We start from the raw sequence: 20,060 nt of genomic DNA on the forward strand, positions 1-20,060 counted from the left end.
ATGACATTCATTTATTAGCCCACAAATAACCCAACAACTGCTATACAATTGAACCTTATTGGAGATTTAGAGCTCACCCGTGCCGAGGGTCCACCACAATCGCTCGAGGATGGGTCATCTTGCCCTCAATGAGAGTCTTCCTGGTCTGAGAAGCTTTCTCGAGCCGAGCAACACTGATGGTCTTCTTGGGACCATCATCTGTCCAGTAGAGATTATTGGCCATCCAGTCCACAGCGATTCCTTCAACAGTGTGAATACCTGGAAAACCATACATAATAAGACAATACACCCATAAGCACATGAGAAATAAACACCAGCAATAAGATGAATTGGAAATGAAAATGAACACTTCAGCACCCTCTTTAAGGATGATGTCTCTTTCCGTGCCATCAATCTTCTGTCGGCCAATCAGATAGCTGGTGGCGTCAGCGAAGTAGATGAAGTTACTCTGTGCATGGAAGTCCAGAGCTCGAGGGTTCATCAGGTTCTCGATGGGGATCATGTATTCATCCTGAACTTTAGGGTTGATGTCCATACCACGGATAACGCCCGGACGACCCTTCCCGTACACCAGGAATAACTCATGCTCAGGCTCTGGGAATTAGATACCAGGAATTGAATTGAAAAAAACATTTCAAGTAGGTTTCCAGTTTAATGGAAGCATTTATTTAGTGAACAGTGAGTCTATGGTGACGGTACTAACACACGTTTCTTACAATCAATTCCAATCTCCTCTTCTTGTCTTTTTCAAGGTCATGTGTTCAGAGGTCACTCACAATTCACTAATCAATATTTACCAACAGTTCATTGCATATTCAAAGCAGCTTGAAATCAATATTGGGGTAAATGGTAAAGACCTTCATCATTTTGATTGATTCAGCTAAAATGTGGGTCAAACCTCCAGTCTAGATGATATGCATAGACATCGCTAAGGAACTATGTGAAAAAGTGTGTGAGAGCTTGAAATAACAAATGCTTAATAAAGCTGAGCCGATCAAACTTTTTCATTTTAACTAGGCAAAGCTACGGTAAGTCAGAATGATGATGAATTGATAGACAGACAGAAGTAGAATCTGAATGGCTGTGATGTTTCTCACTCTTGCATGATTTGCCATCGTTGCCCAGGCTAAAGCCAGACCGACAGCGACACGTCCGACTCTTGTGGCTGTTGCCCAACAGACAGATGTCTGAACAACCTCCAGCTTTCCCAAATTGATCCGGCTCACAGGCGTGACTCCGCACTGAAGAAGAATAACAGGAGTTAGACTGAGCTGGAGCTTGACTTCAGTGTAGTGGCTGCATTTTAAACCATTATATATGATACCGGTTCAGTCTATACAGCTGAGCAATAGATGAGAAAGAGTTTAATACCAGGGGGCTGGCGTCTCTGGTGGTAAACATGTAGAGCTCCTCCCTTGTCCACACGGGTGACCACTTGATAATCTGAACTGTTGAATCGATTGACACGGATCACGCTGGTCTTAGGCTGCATGTTGGCATTGTCTGAGTTTGTGGCATATAGATAGTTCTCAAACACTGTGAGCCCATAAAGATGCTCAATCTGAGAAAAAAAAAAATTCAATTACTTCTATTATTTGGAAAGTTGTGTTTGCTCTGTTGGCTTGAGTTAGCATGACATGCACATAAACACACCGATTAGCCTTGGGCTGAGCAGCTAAATCCATAACTCATGCAGAGATGAAGAAATCAGGCTAATATATTTACAGAAATAGCTTTAATAAAATGACTCAGTAGCACTAATGAAAAACCACTGTCTCTCCCATCTACTAAAGCATTTATCACAGTAAATAAAGCTAGCTGCTATTAGACACACTCACAAGGTTCCATACAGCTGCTGAAATGTAAAGGGGATGGATGGATGGATGGATGGATGGATGGATGGATGGATGGATGGATGGATGGATGGATGGATGGATGGATGGATGAATGAATGAATGGATGGATGGATGGACGGATGGATAAACTGATAGACATTAGGATGGATGGATGGATAAACAGATAGACGTCAGGGTGGATGGATGGATGGATGGATGGATGGATGGATGGATGGATGGATGGATAAACAGATCAACGTTATGGTGGATGGATGGATGGATGGATGGATGGATGGATGGATGGATGGATGGATGGATGGACATGAGGGTGGATGGATGGCTGGGTGTTTGGATGGATGGATGGATGGATGGATGGATGGATGGATGGATAAACAGATCAACGTTATGGTGGATGGATGGATGGATGGATGGATGGATGGACAGACGGATGGATGGACAGGTCAATGTTATGGTGGATGATGGATGGATGGATGGATGGATGGATGGATGGACTTTAGGGTGGATGGACGTGAGGATGGATGGATGGATGGATGGATGGACGTGAGGATGAATGGATAATCAGATGGATGTTAGGGCGGATGGATGGATGGATGGATGAACAGATCAACGTTACGGTGGATGGAAGAATGAACTGATGGATGGATAAACGATCAATGTTATGATGGATGGATGGATGGATGGTTGGACGGACGGACGGATGGATGGATGGATGAATGGATGGACGTGAGGATGAATGGATAATCAGATTGACGTTAGGGTGGATGGATGGATGGATGGATGGATGGATGGATGGATGGATGATCAGATCATTACGGTGGATGGATGAATGAACTGATGGATGGATAAACGATCAATGTTATGGTGGATGGATGGATGGATGGATAAACAGATTGACGTTACAGTGGGTGGATGGGTGGATGGATGGATGGATGGATACACAGACTGACTTTATGGTGGATGGATAGATGATGGATGCATGGATGGATGGATGGAAGGATGGATGGATGGATAAACAGATTGATGTTACGGTGAATGGATAGATGGATGGATGGATAAACAGACCGACTTTACGATGGATGGATGGATGGATGGATGTTTGAATGGATTTCATTGCATTGTTTCTCTATTGTACAACACTGTTAAAACATCTGTTTGTTTTTTTAATGTGATTTATAAATAAACCATGATTTGACTTGGATGGACTGGGCAGATGGTTATGAGGTAAAGGGCTGATGAAATAAAGTTTGGATTGACAAAATAATTGGATGATTGAAGGACAGATGGATGTTTGGGTGACTGGATGGATGGCACATTCTGAAGGTGTGTGGGATCTTTATCTGCTCACTGTAAGTGTTTTTTAAAAGATGGAAATCATGTTCATCTACAGCAGGGGTCATCAACTATATTTGTCCAAGGGCCAGAATTTTTCTCTGCAGACACTGTAAGGGCCAGATACTCGTAATATAAAATAAAATTCGAATTGTATCCTAATATGTTATTATTTGATATACTAATTCTAATTCCAAATTTATGTTATTTTTACATATTACCTGTACTGCAGCAAGCCACCAGGGGGCGATAGCGATATTTTAGGCTTCATATTTGTGAGGCTGTCAAGCTGTCCATCACTGTCACGCAATTGTGCGCAAATCCCAGGCAAGGAAAATTTTGACATTTGTGAAAAAATGAGCACGTGAAACAATAAAAGATGTTCAATGAGAGAACGCGTTTATTGTCATTCTTGACTGAAGGCAGGCTATGGCACAAGCTACTTTTCAGAAGGCTTTTTGTTTAGTTAGATTTAAAAATAAAAAACGGTTCTCATTCCCCCTTGAATAAGGCCGGCGACACACTGGCTGCGTGAGCGTCTCAGCTGCGTGGCGTGTCCGTTTTTATTTCGGCTCCCATATTTAACAGTTGGAGTTTGCACACTGAGACACGCGTCTCAGGCGCGCTCGAGCCACACAGAAAACGCGTGCATTTTAGTAATAGAACCGACGCGAGTTCCAGCAACGGGAGTGTTCTCTGGCTAGAGCGCAGAACAGCGGAGTTTATGCATGTCTAAGCTTGTATTTTGTTGCTTTGACATTGTGGAAAATAGAATAATAGAAACAAAATGTATTAGCATTTTTACTCGTTATTATCAATCTAAATTAATCTCGTTTTTAATTTAACTTAATTTCGTTTTCTTTATTTAAATTTCTGTGTCAATTTGTTAGTCAGAAAAATATTAGACTACCTTAAAAGTATTGCTTAATTTAACAGACCTGTGTGTGTGCGTTTTATATCACTAGTGCAGTGTCCGTTCTCGGAGCATAAGTTTATTAATTCTGAATGTGTCGCTTCTCGCGTGTCCATCTATATTGCACCAAATGCGACACTGCACTCCCTTGTGAAGTCGATTGGATGAACGGTTCTCGAAATAATAAAAATGCAAACGGACATACAGACACAGATTCCTGCCTTTATTAGAGAGAAAAATATGTTCAGCCCCTCTCTCCGAAGCTTCGAATAGTCGATGCTCATCAAAAAATGGTATTCGGACCAGCCCTAAACTTTTCCTCTTACAAGGCTATTCCTGAATTCAGTATTATTCTGGGGGCCGGATGGAAATCCCTGGCGGGCCGCCAGTTGACGTTGCATGATCTACAGAATAATGTTGCTTGTAGGGGTAATAAAAGAGGGAAGTTAAATCAGGACCAGGTCCTAAACCACATCATTGCTAAATGTTACATTTTGCAACACTTTGTCATTTAAGTGATTCATAACAATGGAGAAATTAGTTCTGGAGCAATACACAACAATGCAACCACGTGTAAAACATCTGATCTTGGTATTTGCTCCTTACCAACAGTCCTTGAATGATGGTGTGTCTGTTTTTGCCCTCATAGTCCACTACCTCGATGTAGTCCAGATAAGCATCAGCCCAGTAGACCAACCGGTTGACCAAGTCCAGGGTGATGCCGTGTGGGAAGACAATTTTACTGTCCACCAACTTTGTTCGGTTCTGTCCATCCATGTCACATCGTTCCACCTTTGGGATCTGCCCGTAGTCAGTGAAGAAAACCTTTCTGTTGAAGGTAATGTTGAGAAAGAAGTAATAATTATACATGAGTACACTTACACCTCCTTTCACCATTTAGCAAATACTTTGGTTTTTAAAGGTAACTGCTAAATATTCAGCTAGCTAATTGTGTACATGGAGGAAGAGTGAGCTTGACAATGCTCATACCCCATGGTTGGATCCAGAGCGATGCCTTTAGGGTTGTATAGTTCTTGATCCAACAGTGTCACACATGTGGTTCCATCCTTATCACATACAAAGATTCGATCATCCACGTCGTCAACAAAGTAGAAGTTTCCCGTAAGCCAGTCGATTGCCATCTGCTCTACATCTGTAAAGAACAGGGAGTGGAGAGAAATGTAGGTAAAACATTATGTGTTTTATTTGTTCATGTGCCCCATAAGAGTCTGAGTCAAGACAGAGACCAGAAAATGGTCGAGTCCGAGTCAAGACAGAGTCCATATGTTTCCAAGTCCAAGACAAGACAAAGGCCACAACCATGAAAAGGTAGTCTTGGACTCAAACCATATTTTCATGTTTTTGCTCCGGTCATGACCTTGGGAGAATGTGAATTAGATCTTGACTTGGACTCCACCCTCAACCAAATCTTGACAATAAGAAGTCGGCACCGATAGCCTCGTGGGCAGCACCGACATGTAGTGCCGTTGTGCTTCGAGTCCCGGCTCAATTGACATTTCCTAGTCCCGTCCTCCTCTCCCTCTACCACTTTGCTTCCTGTCTGCTTACTGTCCTATCAATAATAAAGGCATTTATTAAGAAAGTAAATATAAAAGAATTGGTAAGCATGCGTTCATTTATATGCAAATAAACACACTGGTGCCTGACTGGCACTGACTGTCCACGTACCAAATCATGCAGTTTTGTGGTTCGATGACTCTGTGACTCTATTTAAAAACAGTGCTAATAATAATACAGTGGTCCCACATCCATGTTTCTCTTTTTCACTTCTACAATGACGCTCTTTCTCTTTGAAACAGCTGAGTCAGGGGACTATCTGAAGGCATGTGCACATGTTACACAATTTCCAAAAAAGTTGTTTTAACAGCTGCGATCGCTGTGACTAACTGTGGATTCTTGCTCCTTTGCAGCCTCCCACCTCATTCTGACCTTAAAATATCAGACATCTCAATGTATCTGAACCTCTCCTCCTTTAACCCCAGATATTTTCAAGATCTTACTAATCATACTTTTAATGGGATGTTGCACATTTGATCATTAGAGTGGCTTTAAAAACGTGGCACAGGAAGGCATAGAAACCATGACTGTTGGGTAAAATGGTACAGGAGGAGATGCAGGAAAATCCAGACAGATGGAGAGATAGAAGGCTCAGGGGAGGAGACAGAGACAGTGTTGGCCTCTCTTGTTTCTACAAAGGAAAATTGGCCATTGTGCAAGGGCCAGACGTTTACCGGAATCAAGGGCTGTATCCCCAAAGGTGTTGTTTATTTAAGAGCCGAGTCCCTGCCTAAACTTTTCCAGCTGCCCGGACTGAACGCCAGTGATTAAAAACACAGATCAAAAACACCAAAGATTGGAGAAAAGAGCAAGTGTACAAATGACGGTTGAGGTAGACGAATGGGTCTTAAAGCAGCTGCCATCTGAACAATGCAAGAATAGAGGAACGCCACAGAGACAAACCACAGAAACAGTGGGCTGAGGAACCTGGCTTCAGTCTCATTGTAATTCCTAGTAAAATGGTAGGTCTGAGTGGAAGGAGGGTAAGAAATTCCATTTGTGACACAACCTTCCCTCTACACTGAAGGAAAACAAACACTCTTATTGCTCTAGCTCTTATTTCAGCTTCATATGAAAATACATTGAGCCTAACAAACAAAGGTCTGTATTTACATCTTTTATTTTATTAATAGTAGAGTTTGTTTAAAGCTGTTGCTCAAATGGCCTTGACATTTCAGGAATGAGTTCTCGAGTTCAAAACTAAAGGCATCTGACAATATGACAAGTGGTCTGCCATTTTTTTCGCTCTCAATCTCTGTACTGACCAGCCAGGTTTACAGCTATTAAGTAAGTAATATTTCTGTCCACACCGAAAGCAAAATGCTGTGTGACAGTCACAGCCAGTCAGTCATATTTGATGCTTGGAGCGGGATTTTGGACCAATGCGATTTCACTGTGGGCGGGACTACCCAGCATGACACAGCAGAAATAGAACCCAAACAACTGACAAAATGTCCTGTCGCTCGTCATGGTCACAGCTAGTAGTAGGATAAAAAACTCAATTAAGACTTGTTTCTTTACTGCATTACATGTATGCTGGTTCACCCGGAACATGTTTTTGTGATTCACTGCACTGCTTTTTAATTGTTTTTCAGTGGTTCTCAAACTTTTTGACTCCAAGGCCCCCCTTAGTCCAAGAACATATCCGAAGTCCCTTCTATCTAAGCCAAAATGCATTTCTTTTGCAATAAATTTAAATTAAAAAATAAAACTTCTGTTTAATATTGAACATTTTAGCATTTTAATTCAGATTTCAAAGATTTCTGGGCCCCCCCTGGAAGTTTGCCAAGGTCCCCTAGTGGGCCCCGATCCCTTATTTGAGAATCACTGGCTCTAGATGGATGTCTTTGACACAGTTGGATTCTACTGTTTGCGGTTTTGTACTTTTATAGAAAAAAAAAAAAAAAACACTTTACGGACAAAGCTGCTTGGTCCAATTTTGATTCCACCCTTTGGCCCACTGTAAATACTACATTGCTTGGCATTTATCAGTAAATTAAATTTTTTGTCATATTTATGAAACTTTGCAGGATATATGTACTGTAGTACCAATTTTTAAAAAAGCAATAAGCCCTGTGCCTAACAACAGTGCTTTGCTATTGTAAAATCACTGTAAACCATGGATTGTCAGGCTTATTGCTTTAAATAGACCCTGAACTTTGTGGCAGCGGATTGTCCGAATCCAGTCCCTTATTGTTTCTGTCTCTTGTCAAATAGACTTAAAGGGACAGTTCACCAAAAATTGAAAATTCTGTCATTATTTACTTACCCTCAAGTTGTTCCAAACCTGTATGAATTTATTTCTTCTGCTGAACACAGAGAAGATATTTTGAAGAATACGGTTAACCAAACAGTGGATGGGGACCATTCACTTCCATAGCATGGAATAAAATTACTACGGAAGTCAATGGGGCAGATCAACTGATTGGTTGCCGATATTCTTCAAAATATCTTCTCTGTGTTCGGCAGAAGAAGAAAACTCATACAGGTTTAGAACAAATTGAGGGTGAGTAAATAATGACAGATAATGACAGATTTTTCATTTCTGGGTGAACTATCGCTTTAACAAAAATAAAGGCAAAAAATACTGACAAATACAAAATAACTGGTGGCTGCTCATCACTCCCAATAACTTCGAAGAAGAAGAAGCAAAAAATGTGAAGTGTTGTTAGCTTAATTTTTTACTCATGTTATTTCCCTATGGTTGTACAATTAAATTTTAACCCACATGATCTTGATTTTGTCTGGTTTATCGTCCCTATAACCCATTCAGTTACTTACTGAAGGCAATTTCTCTGAAGACAAGGAGACATTAAAATGCATTACACTATATGTATAATAGCAGTTCAATAGCAGTTCACCTCTGCCAGTTAGGTTGGATTGCTTCCAATTGCAACAGAAGAACTTGACTCACACTGCACAGCAACATAATGAACAGAAGTCTGACGTGAAAACTCTAGTCTGATCCAAAAGCCTTATAGTGTCAAAGTGATAAAAGAAATTTGGTGTGAGATTTGGAATACTATAAAGATCACAGATGAGATTTGGTCAAGCAAAGCACAGATTGCCAGAGAAATAGGGTAAGGGTTCGATAAAGAGAGATTAAAACCAAAACAATGCCCTGAATGTCGGCGGAGCCAGAAATGTGCGGCGACGCGGTTGAGCGTGAGCCGATTCAAGCACATGACTATTTAAGAGGCTTTCCGGAAACTTCTGTACCATGCAGACCGTATGTCAGAGAGCCGCTCCCTTCTGCTTTAACCCACATTACTTCATTGCACATCCTGTCTTTCCGCTATTTATGCTGAGACACACCAAATTAACGTGCAAGAAATGACTTTACTGGAATGCCACGACTCAATTACACTCACAGTCTCTGATGAACATGTGCATGACATTTTTGTCCATATTTTCCAAGATACTACGAGACACATGCATTTATTTAAGAGATATCATAGTGATGACGTAAAGATCACAAACAGAGGTGGCGTAAGCATCACATCTCCACATGTACATGTCAGTTTTCTATGTTTTCATGATAAAGCTCCGGAGCCGCAGACGGATGGGGGTTGGGTCGCCTCATGTCAACCACAGCGTCTGGAAAATGTTCCACAAAACAGAATATAAATATGCTGCAGCAAACCCCAGCAACCTACACAAACCACTCATAAAACACACACATAAACACAGACACATATGGACATACGGATAATGGTTTCCGGAAGAAGTGCAGTCCAAAGAGAATGTTGTTTAATGGGGAGTGTCTGCATACTGTATCTCACTGGCTGAACTCAACCCGTCCCAGCAGATTCAGGCCACATATATGAGGCACACGTGTGTTTGAGTGATTCAGAGAGCCAAAAGCACTGTCAAAAACAAAATGTGAAACTCTTTCCAATGGAACAACCAGTCACTTTCCACGAAAACAGTACACTTTGATGTTCCATGATTTCTTTTAAAGCATTAGAAGAACAAATTGAAGTACAGAATTCTTTTTTAATCCTTTTAGATATGTTTGATAAACTGATATTTAACATAAAATGAACCTACGCTGTAAAAAATGACCGTGATTTTAACAGTAAAAGACTGTAAAAATGCTGCGGTGAAAAACTGTCAATTGGTTTACAGAAAGTTTCCGTACTATATACGGTGAATAACTGTAATAGATCTAACGGTACATTTAATGTAATTTTACGGTAAAATACCGTTAAATTCACAGTTTTTGGAAGTGAAAAATAACAATTCATTGTAAAATTTACATTGAAAAAGCGTAAATTGACATTCCCACAATTCCCTGCGTGACACTTCACATTTGATATATTTTCGTTGAAATAACTGAAATAAATGTTTCTTCTTAGTTTTTCTAATTTTTTTCTAATCAGTTATGTACATTAGGGTTTTATGTTACATCTAATGTTGTTAAATTAATGTTTATTGCATTTTTAAAATTTCATGCATGTTACCATGATGGTGTTTAGTGTGTGTGTGAATGACACTGTGTGCACCTTCTATATGTTAGTGTTGTCCTTCTCAGCTTGTGTAAAATCTGCTTGTGATGAACTTTGATTCATCATGTGACTCTTATCACCACTGTGATTGGTGACTGTCAGTGTATTATAAAGGTACAAAACAGATATTAGTACTTCATTAGGTTGGTAAATTAACATTATATCAGTTAATGAAATACGTTATTTTACCGTAAATTTAACAGATTTGTTTTTTACGTTGCTGATGTATTTTTTACGGTAAAGTTCTGGCCAACCACAGCTGCCGGTTTTTTACCGTAAATTTTACTGGGATATTTTTTTACAGTGTAGCATGAAATGCAGTGTTCATTTTGACAGCAAATTTTAATTTAGTTTTAGTCTTTTGACTAAAATGCCATTTAGTTTAAGTAATATTTTAGTCACCTGCAATTGTTTTAGTCTAGTTTTAGTAGACTAAATATCATAAGATTTTAGTCATCTAAAATCTAATAGGTCTAGTTAAATTATAATGCATCAATTAAGCATTTCTCTAAAACATCTATTAATCCTGTTAATTAATGACATTAAGGTTTGAATATGCAATACAGACACAGATTTAACTGCTGTGACATATAACATGTCTTTATTTATCTTAAAATTAAATAAAACCATTTATAAAGGAACAAGAACATGGTCTATTCAATCCATGATATATGCATTCTTTATAACAACTTGCATACCAACATTCTTAATTCTTTCAAGCAGACATATTTATTTGTATACATTAAATATAAATGAATCCTTATTAAAGCTATTAACATTATTCAGTCAAGAACATTGAGTGTTTTTCTCTTTTTCTTTTGTTGTTTGATTAACATCAACGACAGACAGTGGCAGGTTTATTAGACTGATGTCACTTTAAGGCAGAATGCACGGATCCAATACACTGATACACATCCGATATTGTGTTTGCGTTCACTTAAGACGTAACAGGAATGTGAATACTTGCCAAAACCGACATTTAGACATAATTTTGTGTGTATTTGTCCGTTCAAGTGTCAAAAGATGTAAAAGAGAACTCAATTTAGTACTTGTGCACTGATGTCTGAGAGACGGCTTTCTGTGTGCGCACAGAAAAACTGACAAAATTGAGCTCTCTTTACGTGTCTTTTACTTTTTCAGAATTTATCCATATATCTGCTCTTCTCTTTCTCCCAGACGTTTATATTTTTAATGTTTTATGAGACAATGCAGCAAGTGTATGCAAAGGTATGTTGTGTCCCACTGGGTAGATCAGCACGTTATAATTCAAATGTGCGCATATACCATGCTGGACATCATTCTGACTGGATCTATTTCCCAAATCATCCCTCCCTAACATTTTTGTCTCATTTTTATTCATTGGCGAAAATGTTAATAGATTTTTGTCATAGTTTTTGTCATTCAAAATTGTTTTTTTTTTTTTTTAAATTAGTTATCATCTCGTTTTTGTCAGTGAAAAAAAGTTGTTGATGAAAATTATGATGAAACTTATTTGTCAATGAAATTAACACTGATGAAATGAGCTAGTTTTCAGCATATCAAATGTATATGTCTACAGTATCCTATAAAAAATATCCTCAAAAAAAAACTAAGAGGCTTTCACATTTAGCACATTTTCTGCGGTCCGAGTCTGAGCACGAGTTTCACACAGTCTGGTTTCACACTTGGTTTCACACTGGTTTCACAATATATTGTTCTTTATTAATTATATGCTATTATGCATAGCAGAGTGATGCAACAACACTTGCGTCTACTGTATATGCGTTGCATGAAGGCAACTTTCTGCTGCTTGCAAACCGGCTCTTTCGAGGATACAGCGTATTACAAGGAATTCATTTGCTGTTCATTTGCATTCAGTCTGCATGATTACAGTACATGCTCACTCTCTCGCTCGTATTGTATATAAGGTAAATCATCGCCACTGTCATCCCCTACATGCATTTTGTTGAATTAGTGACGTCGCCACTGGCTAAAATGCATACACAGGTTACTTTACTACAGTATCTAAACAAGCATGACCTTTCTAACCGAGATTCAAGTAATGCGTTTCACATTCATGCAGAATCAGTGCCACAGATGAGCATTTGTGGTTAACCGAACTCAGATACACCTTCTTTATTTTTTACTTCTGGGATCGCTCGCAGAGTCCGCTTTGACAGCTTTCACATTACCAAGTTTCCATGCGAACCATGCCCCGTTTCAAACTAAACTGACAATAGCACTTTTGGTGCGTACCTGGGTTTGTTTGATCCTCAAAAACCTTCATGTTCTTTTCGGATGTGAACGCTTCCGAAATCGGGTGCACATCTGCGAACGGTACCCAAGTCCTCCTAAAAAGGGTGGTTTACAAAGCGAACGTGCAAAGACTAAGTTCAAATGGCCTTATCCTAATCCTTTAACCCTCTGGGGTCTGAGGATTTTTGGGGCCCTGGAGAAGTTTTGACATGCCTTGACATTTGTGTTTTTTTCAGTTGTTCATAAACATATAAATGACAAAAGTGTCATTACACTGTATTCAGCACAAACTAGGCTACCATAACATGTGAGGAACATGCATGTACATGTTTGTGTTTTTGAAGGAATAACGTTTATGCATGGTTATAGAAAAAACAAAAAACTTAAGTCACTGAAATAAGGCCAAAAAAATTTATTAAAATCTGTGTTCACATGACTTCTGGGTATTGGAGGTTATAGACTAGAGTTTTTGCTTCAAAATGATGTAAAATTATCCTGCCTACTCGTTCATATAAAACAATAGAGCGATTTAAATTTAAATTCTAAGACATTTAAATTTAAAAAGAAACACAGTATGCATGGAGGCGTGAATCATCATGAATAATGCTGTGATTCACACCTGAGAAGACAAAGGATTTGCATAATGAGCCGCATAATGAGCTCTTTCAGTCAGGTAGGCTGTGAAAAAACCCTCTGTGATCATGCTGATAAGAGGATTAAGTATTTGCCTATTAAAATACAAACAACGACTTCTCATTACAAAACAGTCTTGTTACATTTTGTGGTGCTCCATAGTTGATTTTTAATGTGAGAAAGTGTACTGTTTGAATAGCCCAAACCTAAGTGTTAAAACTCAATGTATAGAAGTCATATTAATATTGCCATCTAACATTACAGATTTACATATACTAATACCATCATTTGTGATTTCTAACTAGTGAGGTAAACTTTCTTCATGCATTAAAACGTCTGTTTCCATGAATTCTACAATAGTATCTTTCAGTTTGTTGAAATAAAAAGAGAACACAGCGCTATCCTTCACTGTGTTAAAAATAAAAGAGAAGAAAAGAAGAAGAGTGGAAAACATCTGGTCGTCTCATCTGCATGTCACGCTGAGGTCATGAATCACGGCAAACACATTTCCTGTGTGACCCTTCCAGAGACCGCCAGCTAAAAGAGATCTGAACCTGGGTTCACGACTGTATTTCTACACGAACGCTTCAGGTTTATGAGCTCTCTGGAAAAGAAAGTCATTTTAAAAAGATATCTTAAAAACTATATGGAAAATTTTGCAATAATACGCAATGAAAATACCAAATCATTTTGATGACACTATTTCAAGTTATTAAATTACTGTAAGAAAAGTTTTAACTCGAGACTCTAAATCGATTCCAAGGTCATTATTTGAGATTGTCACTTTCACCCCTTCATTATTATTCTCTCTTTAGTTTTTCTTCCTCACACACGCAGCAGGCAGCTTTATCTTTAACAGGCGACAGGAAGCCAATGATCTCTTTATCGCTTCCTAGTGAGGGCATAGTGCCGCAGTCAACCCTGTGACCTGTGACCCGTGAGCGTGTGTCTGAGAAACATGTTAAAACTGCCAAGAACCTGGAAATCACTGCAGCATTCAAACTAAGACACTCTACGAAAGTATGAGAGAACACAAACATTCGTTCATGTCTGCATTCTTGCATAGAGTACGTTTATGGCCTAAATCTCCATCTGGACGGTTACTGAGTGCCAGCGTTGTTGTAAGACCCAAAATATGCACTCCAGGTTAACACAGACATTTCCTGTCTACACTACTGATCCAACTATAGAAGATGACCAAGAAAGCAGGGACAAAGAAAAAACAAGAGTACAAGAATGTTTTTTGATTAATGCAATACACTTCTATACAGATGGATTTATTTTTTCACTAACAATTTGCAATGCATTCTGGGATTGCAGGAAGTGCATTCAGGAAATGCTGCCTTAGAATTCACACTGGCTTGTCATGAACTGCATGCATTCTTTGATCGCTTTCAGTTGTAAAACTCTCATGTTTAATGGCCTCTTATACTGCATGTCAAAACATTTCACAAATCATGACCTCTTTAATGCCTTGAAAAAGTGTTTAAATGCTGTCTCTGTGGTATAAGAACAGCTCATCTCTCTCACTCTCTTGACGTTGTAAATCCTGGCAAATCTGTCAATCCCAGTTTCTGGTCATTTCCCAAACAATACACAAACTTGTTTTGTTTCCTTCCCTCTGAAATCTTTTAATCTTATTTCCCAGAATGCTTCTTTATTTCATTCATTCAACCTTTCATCTCTTTCATGAAAACTCAGAGGTGATCTTAAACCGGCATCTAAGCACATGAAATCCAGTTTAGACAGCAGCTAAATATGCTGAAGCAGCACTGCACCATGCATGTCAATGATGCATTTATTGTACAATTAACAGCAGCATTGATCACTGTAGAGTGAAACTCTACAGCATATGCAAATAAATGACTCTATCAGATGGCACAAAAGGAAAATATGAGATTTTTAACTTCCTGAAGATGATCACCAATGAACGGCTCTGTTCAGTGTTAGTAAAGATAAATGGTACTTTGTAAAGCTATAACCTGATACCGAGGGAACAGTAGCACTTTATTTTACAGTCCTGTTCCCCATGTACATACTATGTACTTATTATCGTAATTGCAATAACTGGGTAATAACTAGGTACTAACCCTGAACCTACCCCTAAACCTAACCTTAACCCACCCATGTAGTTACCTTATAATACCCAGTACTTTCTTAGGTAAGTACATTGTAAGTACATGTAAGTGCACGTATTGTAAAATAAAGTGCAACCGACGGAACAGTTAACCCTGTAAAGTCTGACAATATTCAGAAATATTATATTCAGAGATAATATTCAGAGATATAATTCATAATATTATTCATGGAACAGTTTATTGAACCCTTAGACAAAATATATATAAAAAAGTTTGCATGTGCATTTTTTTGTTAAATATCATATTTGTCTTTTATGGCTCATATAATATGATATAGTCAGAATATGGAGGAAAAAAACTGAGCAAAAATATACAATTTGGTGCAGATGCTTGCCAAAAACCAAGATTAAATTCTGATCGCCTGTAATGTAATTTGATGAGATCTTTATAATACAGAAGGCTATTTACATAAAATGCATATAAATATCAGTTGTTACTCTATATCTTCCAATAATATGTCTTAGTAAGATTATATTTAAATAATTTCTTACATTGTAAAAAAAAAAAAAAAAAACGGTAAAAGACTGGCAGCTACGGCTGCCAAAACACCCCCGTAAAATTAAAGTAAAATATGTTAGTTCAAATAAAGTGCAAAAACAATCATTTTACAGACATTTTTCATTTTTGTTTGGCAGCCGTAGCTGCCAGTCATTTACCATTTTTTTAACGAGTTTTTTTCTACAGTGTAGGTTTATGATTTATGACAAATGGTCATTTCTCAAAAGCCTGATGGATCATATTTGATAGATCTTGAACATGATTTTCCTAAACAAAATTGATCTTGAATTAATTCTTGAAATATTACTAAAGATATATAAAAGTTATTCTTACACTTGCTTTATAAAAATCAGTAAAGATTTGCAGCAAAAAGACACGTGAACCAGGAGCTGAAGGTGGACGTTTTGATGTTGAAATTTGTGCATCAAATGTGACACAGTAGGCTTCAGGGTTTAAAGACGGGTTAAAGCCCTTCTGTTGAACATTAATATAAATATTGTTGGGAATATGGTGGTCCTCTAATGCCTACTGTGGTTACAACCCTGGTGAATATAATAATAAGATTCAGCAGTAACCCACTTGAGACATATGTTTCAGCAGGCATCATGGGTAAGACTCACACATACTGCTCTATAATTCTCACTCTGTTTCACTCTCCCTCTCTCGGTTTAGCAGGAAGAATGAAAGGAAAATGTACGTTTTATGTACTTTGAGCCTCAGCAATGTGAAGTCACTCTGCATGAGGACTGAACACACACACACACACACACACCTTGAACTGCCGCCTTCATGCTAATGCTCAGACCGATGATTAATATTGTAAATATTTTCATTCAGTTGCAGACAATTGCTCAATGTTTTCACTTAAAAACTATTTCACAGTACTGTGAACTTCATAAGGATGAGATTATAAGACAGAAAAACAATATTTAGAGGGATAGCTCACCTAAAAATATCCTTCCAAAACCTTATGACTTTCTTCCATGAAACACCAAAGGAGGTTTAGCTGAACATTCACGCACTTCTGTTTCATCAAACTGCACGGCTCAAGTAGCGTCTGACCAGGTTTGACATCCATGACAACAAAATGTATCGTTTCTCACATGTCTCATAAATGAACGTAATGCATGTGATGTTCCTCACTTTGGATAAAAATCATCTAGTGAATGAATAAATATAACTGTAAAAGACATTGCGCCGCATACATTAATGAGATTTGAGAGCTATGGCAGAGGGAAAGACTATCAGTGAATAACAATTAAATTCTGTCATCATTTCCACATCCTCATGTCATTCCAAACTCACAAGACTTCCTCTTTGAAACTCAAATGAAGATATTTTTAATGAAACCTCCATTCCGATCCAGTCCATTCAACCAAAACATTCCAGCCTCAAAAAGTATATAAAAGCATCAAAAGTAGCCCATATGAATCAAGCGGAACATCAATTATGGTCAACTGCAGCCAAACTGTATGTGACATGCAATATCAAATCTCATTGGTTCTGGTGTGTCAATCAAGCACGTTTGAGCTTTCGTTTACCATATTTGATGTGCTCTATGTACAGTACGTTTATATGTGAATTTATTATGTTTATTGTATGTTTATTACTTTTACGATGTCTTTTTGAACTTTTTTGGCACTTGAAAGGTTTGTTGGAATGGAAGGACAGAAATCTCTCACGTTTCATTGAAAATATTGTCATATATTGTGTTTCGGAGTTGAACGAAAGTCTTAAGGCTTTAGAACGACATCTGCTTGAGTAGTTAATGACAGAATTTTCATTTCTGGGTGAACTCTAACCCTTTAAAGGATTATTTCACATTTCAAATTAAATTTCCTGATAATTTACTCACCCCCATGTCATCCAAGATGTGCATGTCCTTCTCTCTTCATTCGAAAAGAAATTAAGGTTTTTGATGAAAACATTCCAGGATTATAGTGGACTTCAATGGACTCCAAACGGTTGAAGGTCAAAATTACAGTTCCAGTACAGCTTCAAAGCGTTCTACACGATTCCAGACGAGGAATAAGGGTCTTATCTAGAGAAACCATCGCTCATTCTCTAAAAAAAAAAATAACATTTTATACATTTTAAACACAAATGCTCATCTTGAACTAGCTCTCTTCTTCTTCTCTATTTGAATTCCAGCAGTGCAGACACTGCTAAGTGTATTACTGCCCTCCACAGGTCAAAGTTTGAACTAAATTGTTATATACTTGCACTAGCATATTGTATATGACAATTTAGTTCAAGCTTTGACCTGAGGAGGGCAGTAATACACTTAGCAGTGTCTATACTGCCGAAATTAAAATAGAGAAGAAGAGGAGAGCTAGTTCAAGATGAGCATTTATGTTTAAAATGTATACATTTTTTTTTTTTTTTTAGAAAATGAGCGATGGTTTCTCTAGATCATACCCTTATTCCTCGTCTGGGATCATTTAAAGCCCTTTGAAGCTGCACTGAAACTGTAATTTTGACTGTTTGGAGGCCACTGAAGTCCACTATATGGAGAAAATTCCTGGAATGTTTTCATCAAAAACCTTCATTTCTTTTCGACTGAAGAAAGAAAGTCATGAACATATTGGATGACATGGGGGTGAGTAAATTATCAGGAAATTTTAATTTGAAAGTGGACTAATCCTTTAATTTTGTTGACAAATCTGTTTAAAGTCATATAGGTTTGGTGTTTTGCTGTTCCTTTAAAGCTGAATGCAACAGTAATAATGATGAAACATGCAGCGTGTTGTTTTTTTAAAAAAAAAAAAAACACTGTTTATGGCATAATTCAGAGTGGAAGTGATGAACATTTGACCTTACAGACCTTAAAGACAGTTTAATTGAATCGTCACCAAATTATCTCAAAAACATAGTGTAAGCATCTTCATTAATTAGCATGAATTTCCTCAATTATAACTGCGTAAAAAGTGGTTTGCAATGTGAAATGACGTCAGCGTGACTTACGGTGTAAGCTGAGGGAGATGTTGATGGTTCTCTCATCTGTGAAGCTCTTGAGTCCTGTTATCTTAGCGCACTTCAGAAGTGTGCCCGCAGGGGAGTCGCCCACATTGATCCAGCACACCGTTTCCTGCGCGTACAGGAAGTCCATGGCTGTGGTCTGTTTTGTGCTTATGTGTGATGGGCTGCTGGAGCCGCTTAGAGACGTGATCTGGATGTTCTGAGAGTTCGCAATCACTAACACGGGGAGACGATCCACAGGCACTACGGCAACAGGAAGACATCTGTTTCATCTCAAATATAATAACAGTTCAGCCAATCATAATGAATTAAACTGCTGGCTGATTCGGATGCATGTATGTGAGGGGAACGGAAATGGAGAAGCCTTTTATTTTTATCTTATCTTGGACTGTTATGTTTGTCTTACCGTTCTTGGCCTTGCAGGAGCGGTTGTCTGGTTGGACAAGATAACCTTCCACACAGGAGCAGGTGTATGAGCCGTCTGTGTTTGTGCACGTCTGACTGCAGGTGCCGTACACCGTACACTCATCAAAATCTGAACCCACACAGACACAATAAAACAACATCAATGTTTTTGTCTGGTTTTACAGTGAAATATCCAAGCATCCTTAAAAAATGCCTTTCAGAGAAACTGTATTATTTAAGATAACATCTTTCTTAGATACTTATGAAAGTTTGATACTGCCACCAAATAATAAAAAAAAAAAAGTAAAAGATAATTGCGACTTTTCGCAATTCTGACTTTTTTTCTTGCAATTATGAGTCTATATCTTGCATTTCTGACTTATTTTCTCAGAATTTTAAGATATAAACTCACAATTAGAAGTTATAAAGTCCAATTCTAAGGAAAAACAGACTTTTTTCTCAGAATTGTGAGTTTATATCTCATAGTTATAAAGTCGAAGACTTTATAAATCACAATTGCATGTTATAAAGTCAGAATTGCAAGATATACCCCCGGTTTCACAGACAAGGCTTAAAGGTGCCATAGAATTGAAAATTGAATTTACCTTGGCACAGTTGAATAACAAGAGTTCAGTACATGGAAATGACATACAGTGAGTCTCAAACACCATTGTTTCCTCCTTCTTATGTAAATTTGATTTGTGCAAAAGACCTCCGAAGAACAGGCGAATCTCAACATAACACCGACTGTTACGTAACAGTCGGGATCATTAATATGCACGCCCCCAATATTTGCATATGCCAGCCCATGTTCAAGGCATTAGACAAGGGCAGCCAGTATTAACGTCTGGATCTGTGCACAGCTGAATCATCAGACTAGGTAAGCAAGCAAGAACAATAGCAATAGCGAAAAATGGCAGATGGAGCGATAATAACTGACATGATCCATGATATCATGATATTTTTAGTGATATTTGTAAATTGTCTT

The 20,060-nt window shown here is 38.1% G+C and overlaps 1 protein-coding gene across 1 annotated transcript in view; it reads right to left on the minus strand.

Annotated features, from left to right (window-relative positions):
• Positions 1–20,060, minus strand: part of lrp1aa (low density lipoprotein receptor-related protein 1Aa) — a 212,171-nt gene that overhangs the window by 104,060 nt on the left and 88,051 nt on the right. Inside the window, 8 exon segments of the mRNA XM_048172233.1 lie at positions 78–258; positions 358–594; positions 1,098–1,241; positions 1,372–1,561; positions 4,705–4,927; positions 5,089–5,251; positions 18,653–18,910; positions 19,074–19,202. Coding sequence (XP_048028190.1) covers positions 78–258; positions 358–594; positions 1,098–1,241; positions 1,372–1,561; positions 4,705–4,927; positions 5,089–5,251; positions 18,653–18,910; positions 19,074–19,202 — 1,525 coding nt within the window.

The sequence above is a fragment of the Megalobrama amblycephala genome, linkage group LG21 (assembly GCF_018812025.1).
Source record: "Megalobrama amblycephala isolate DHTTF-2021 linkage group LG21, ASM1881202v1, whole genome shotgun sequence".
NCBI lineage: Eukaryota > Metazoa > Chordata > Actinopteri > Cypriniformes > Xenocyprididae > Megalobrama > Megalobrama amblycephala.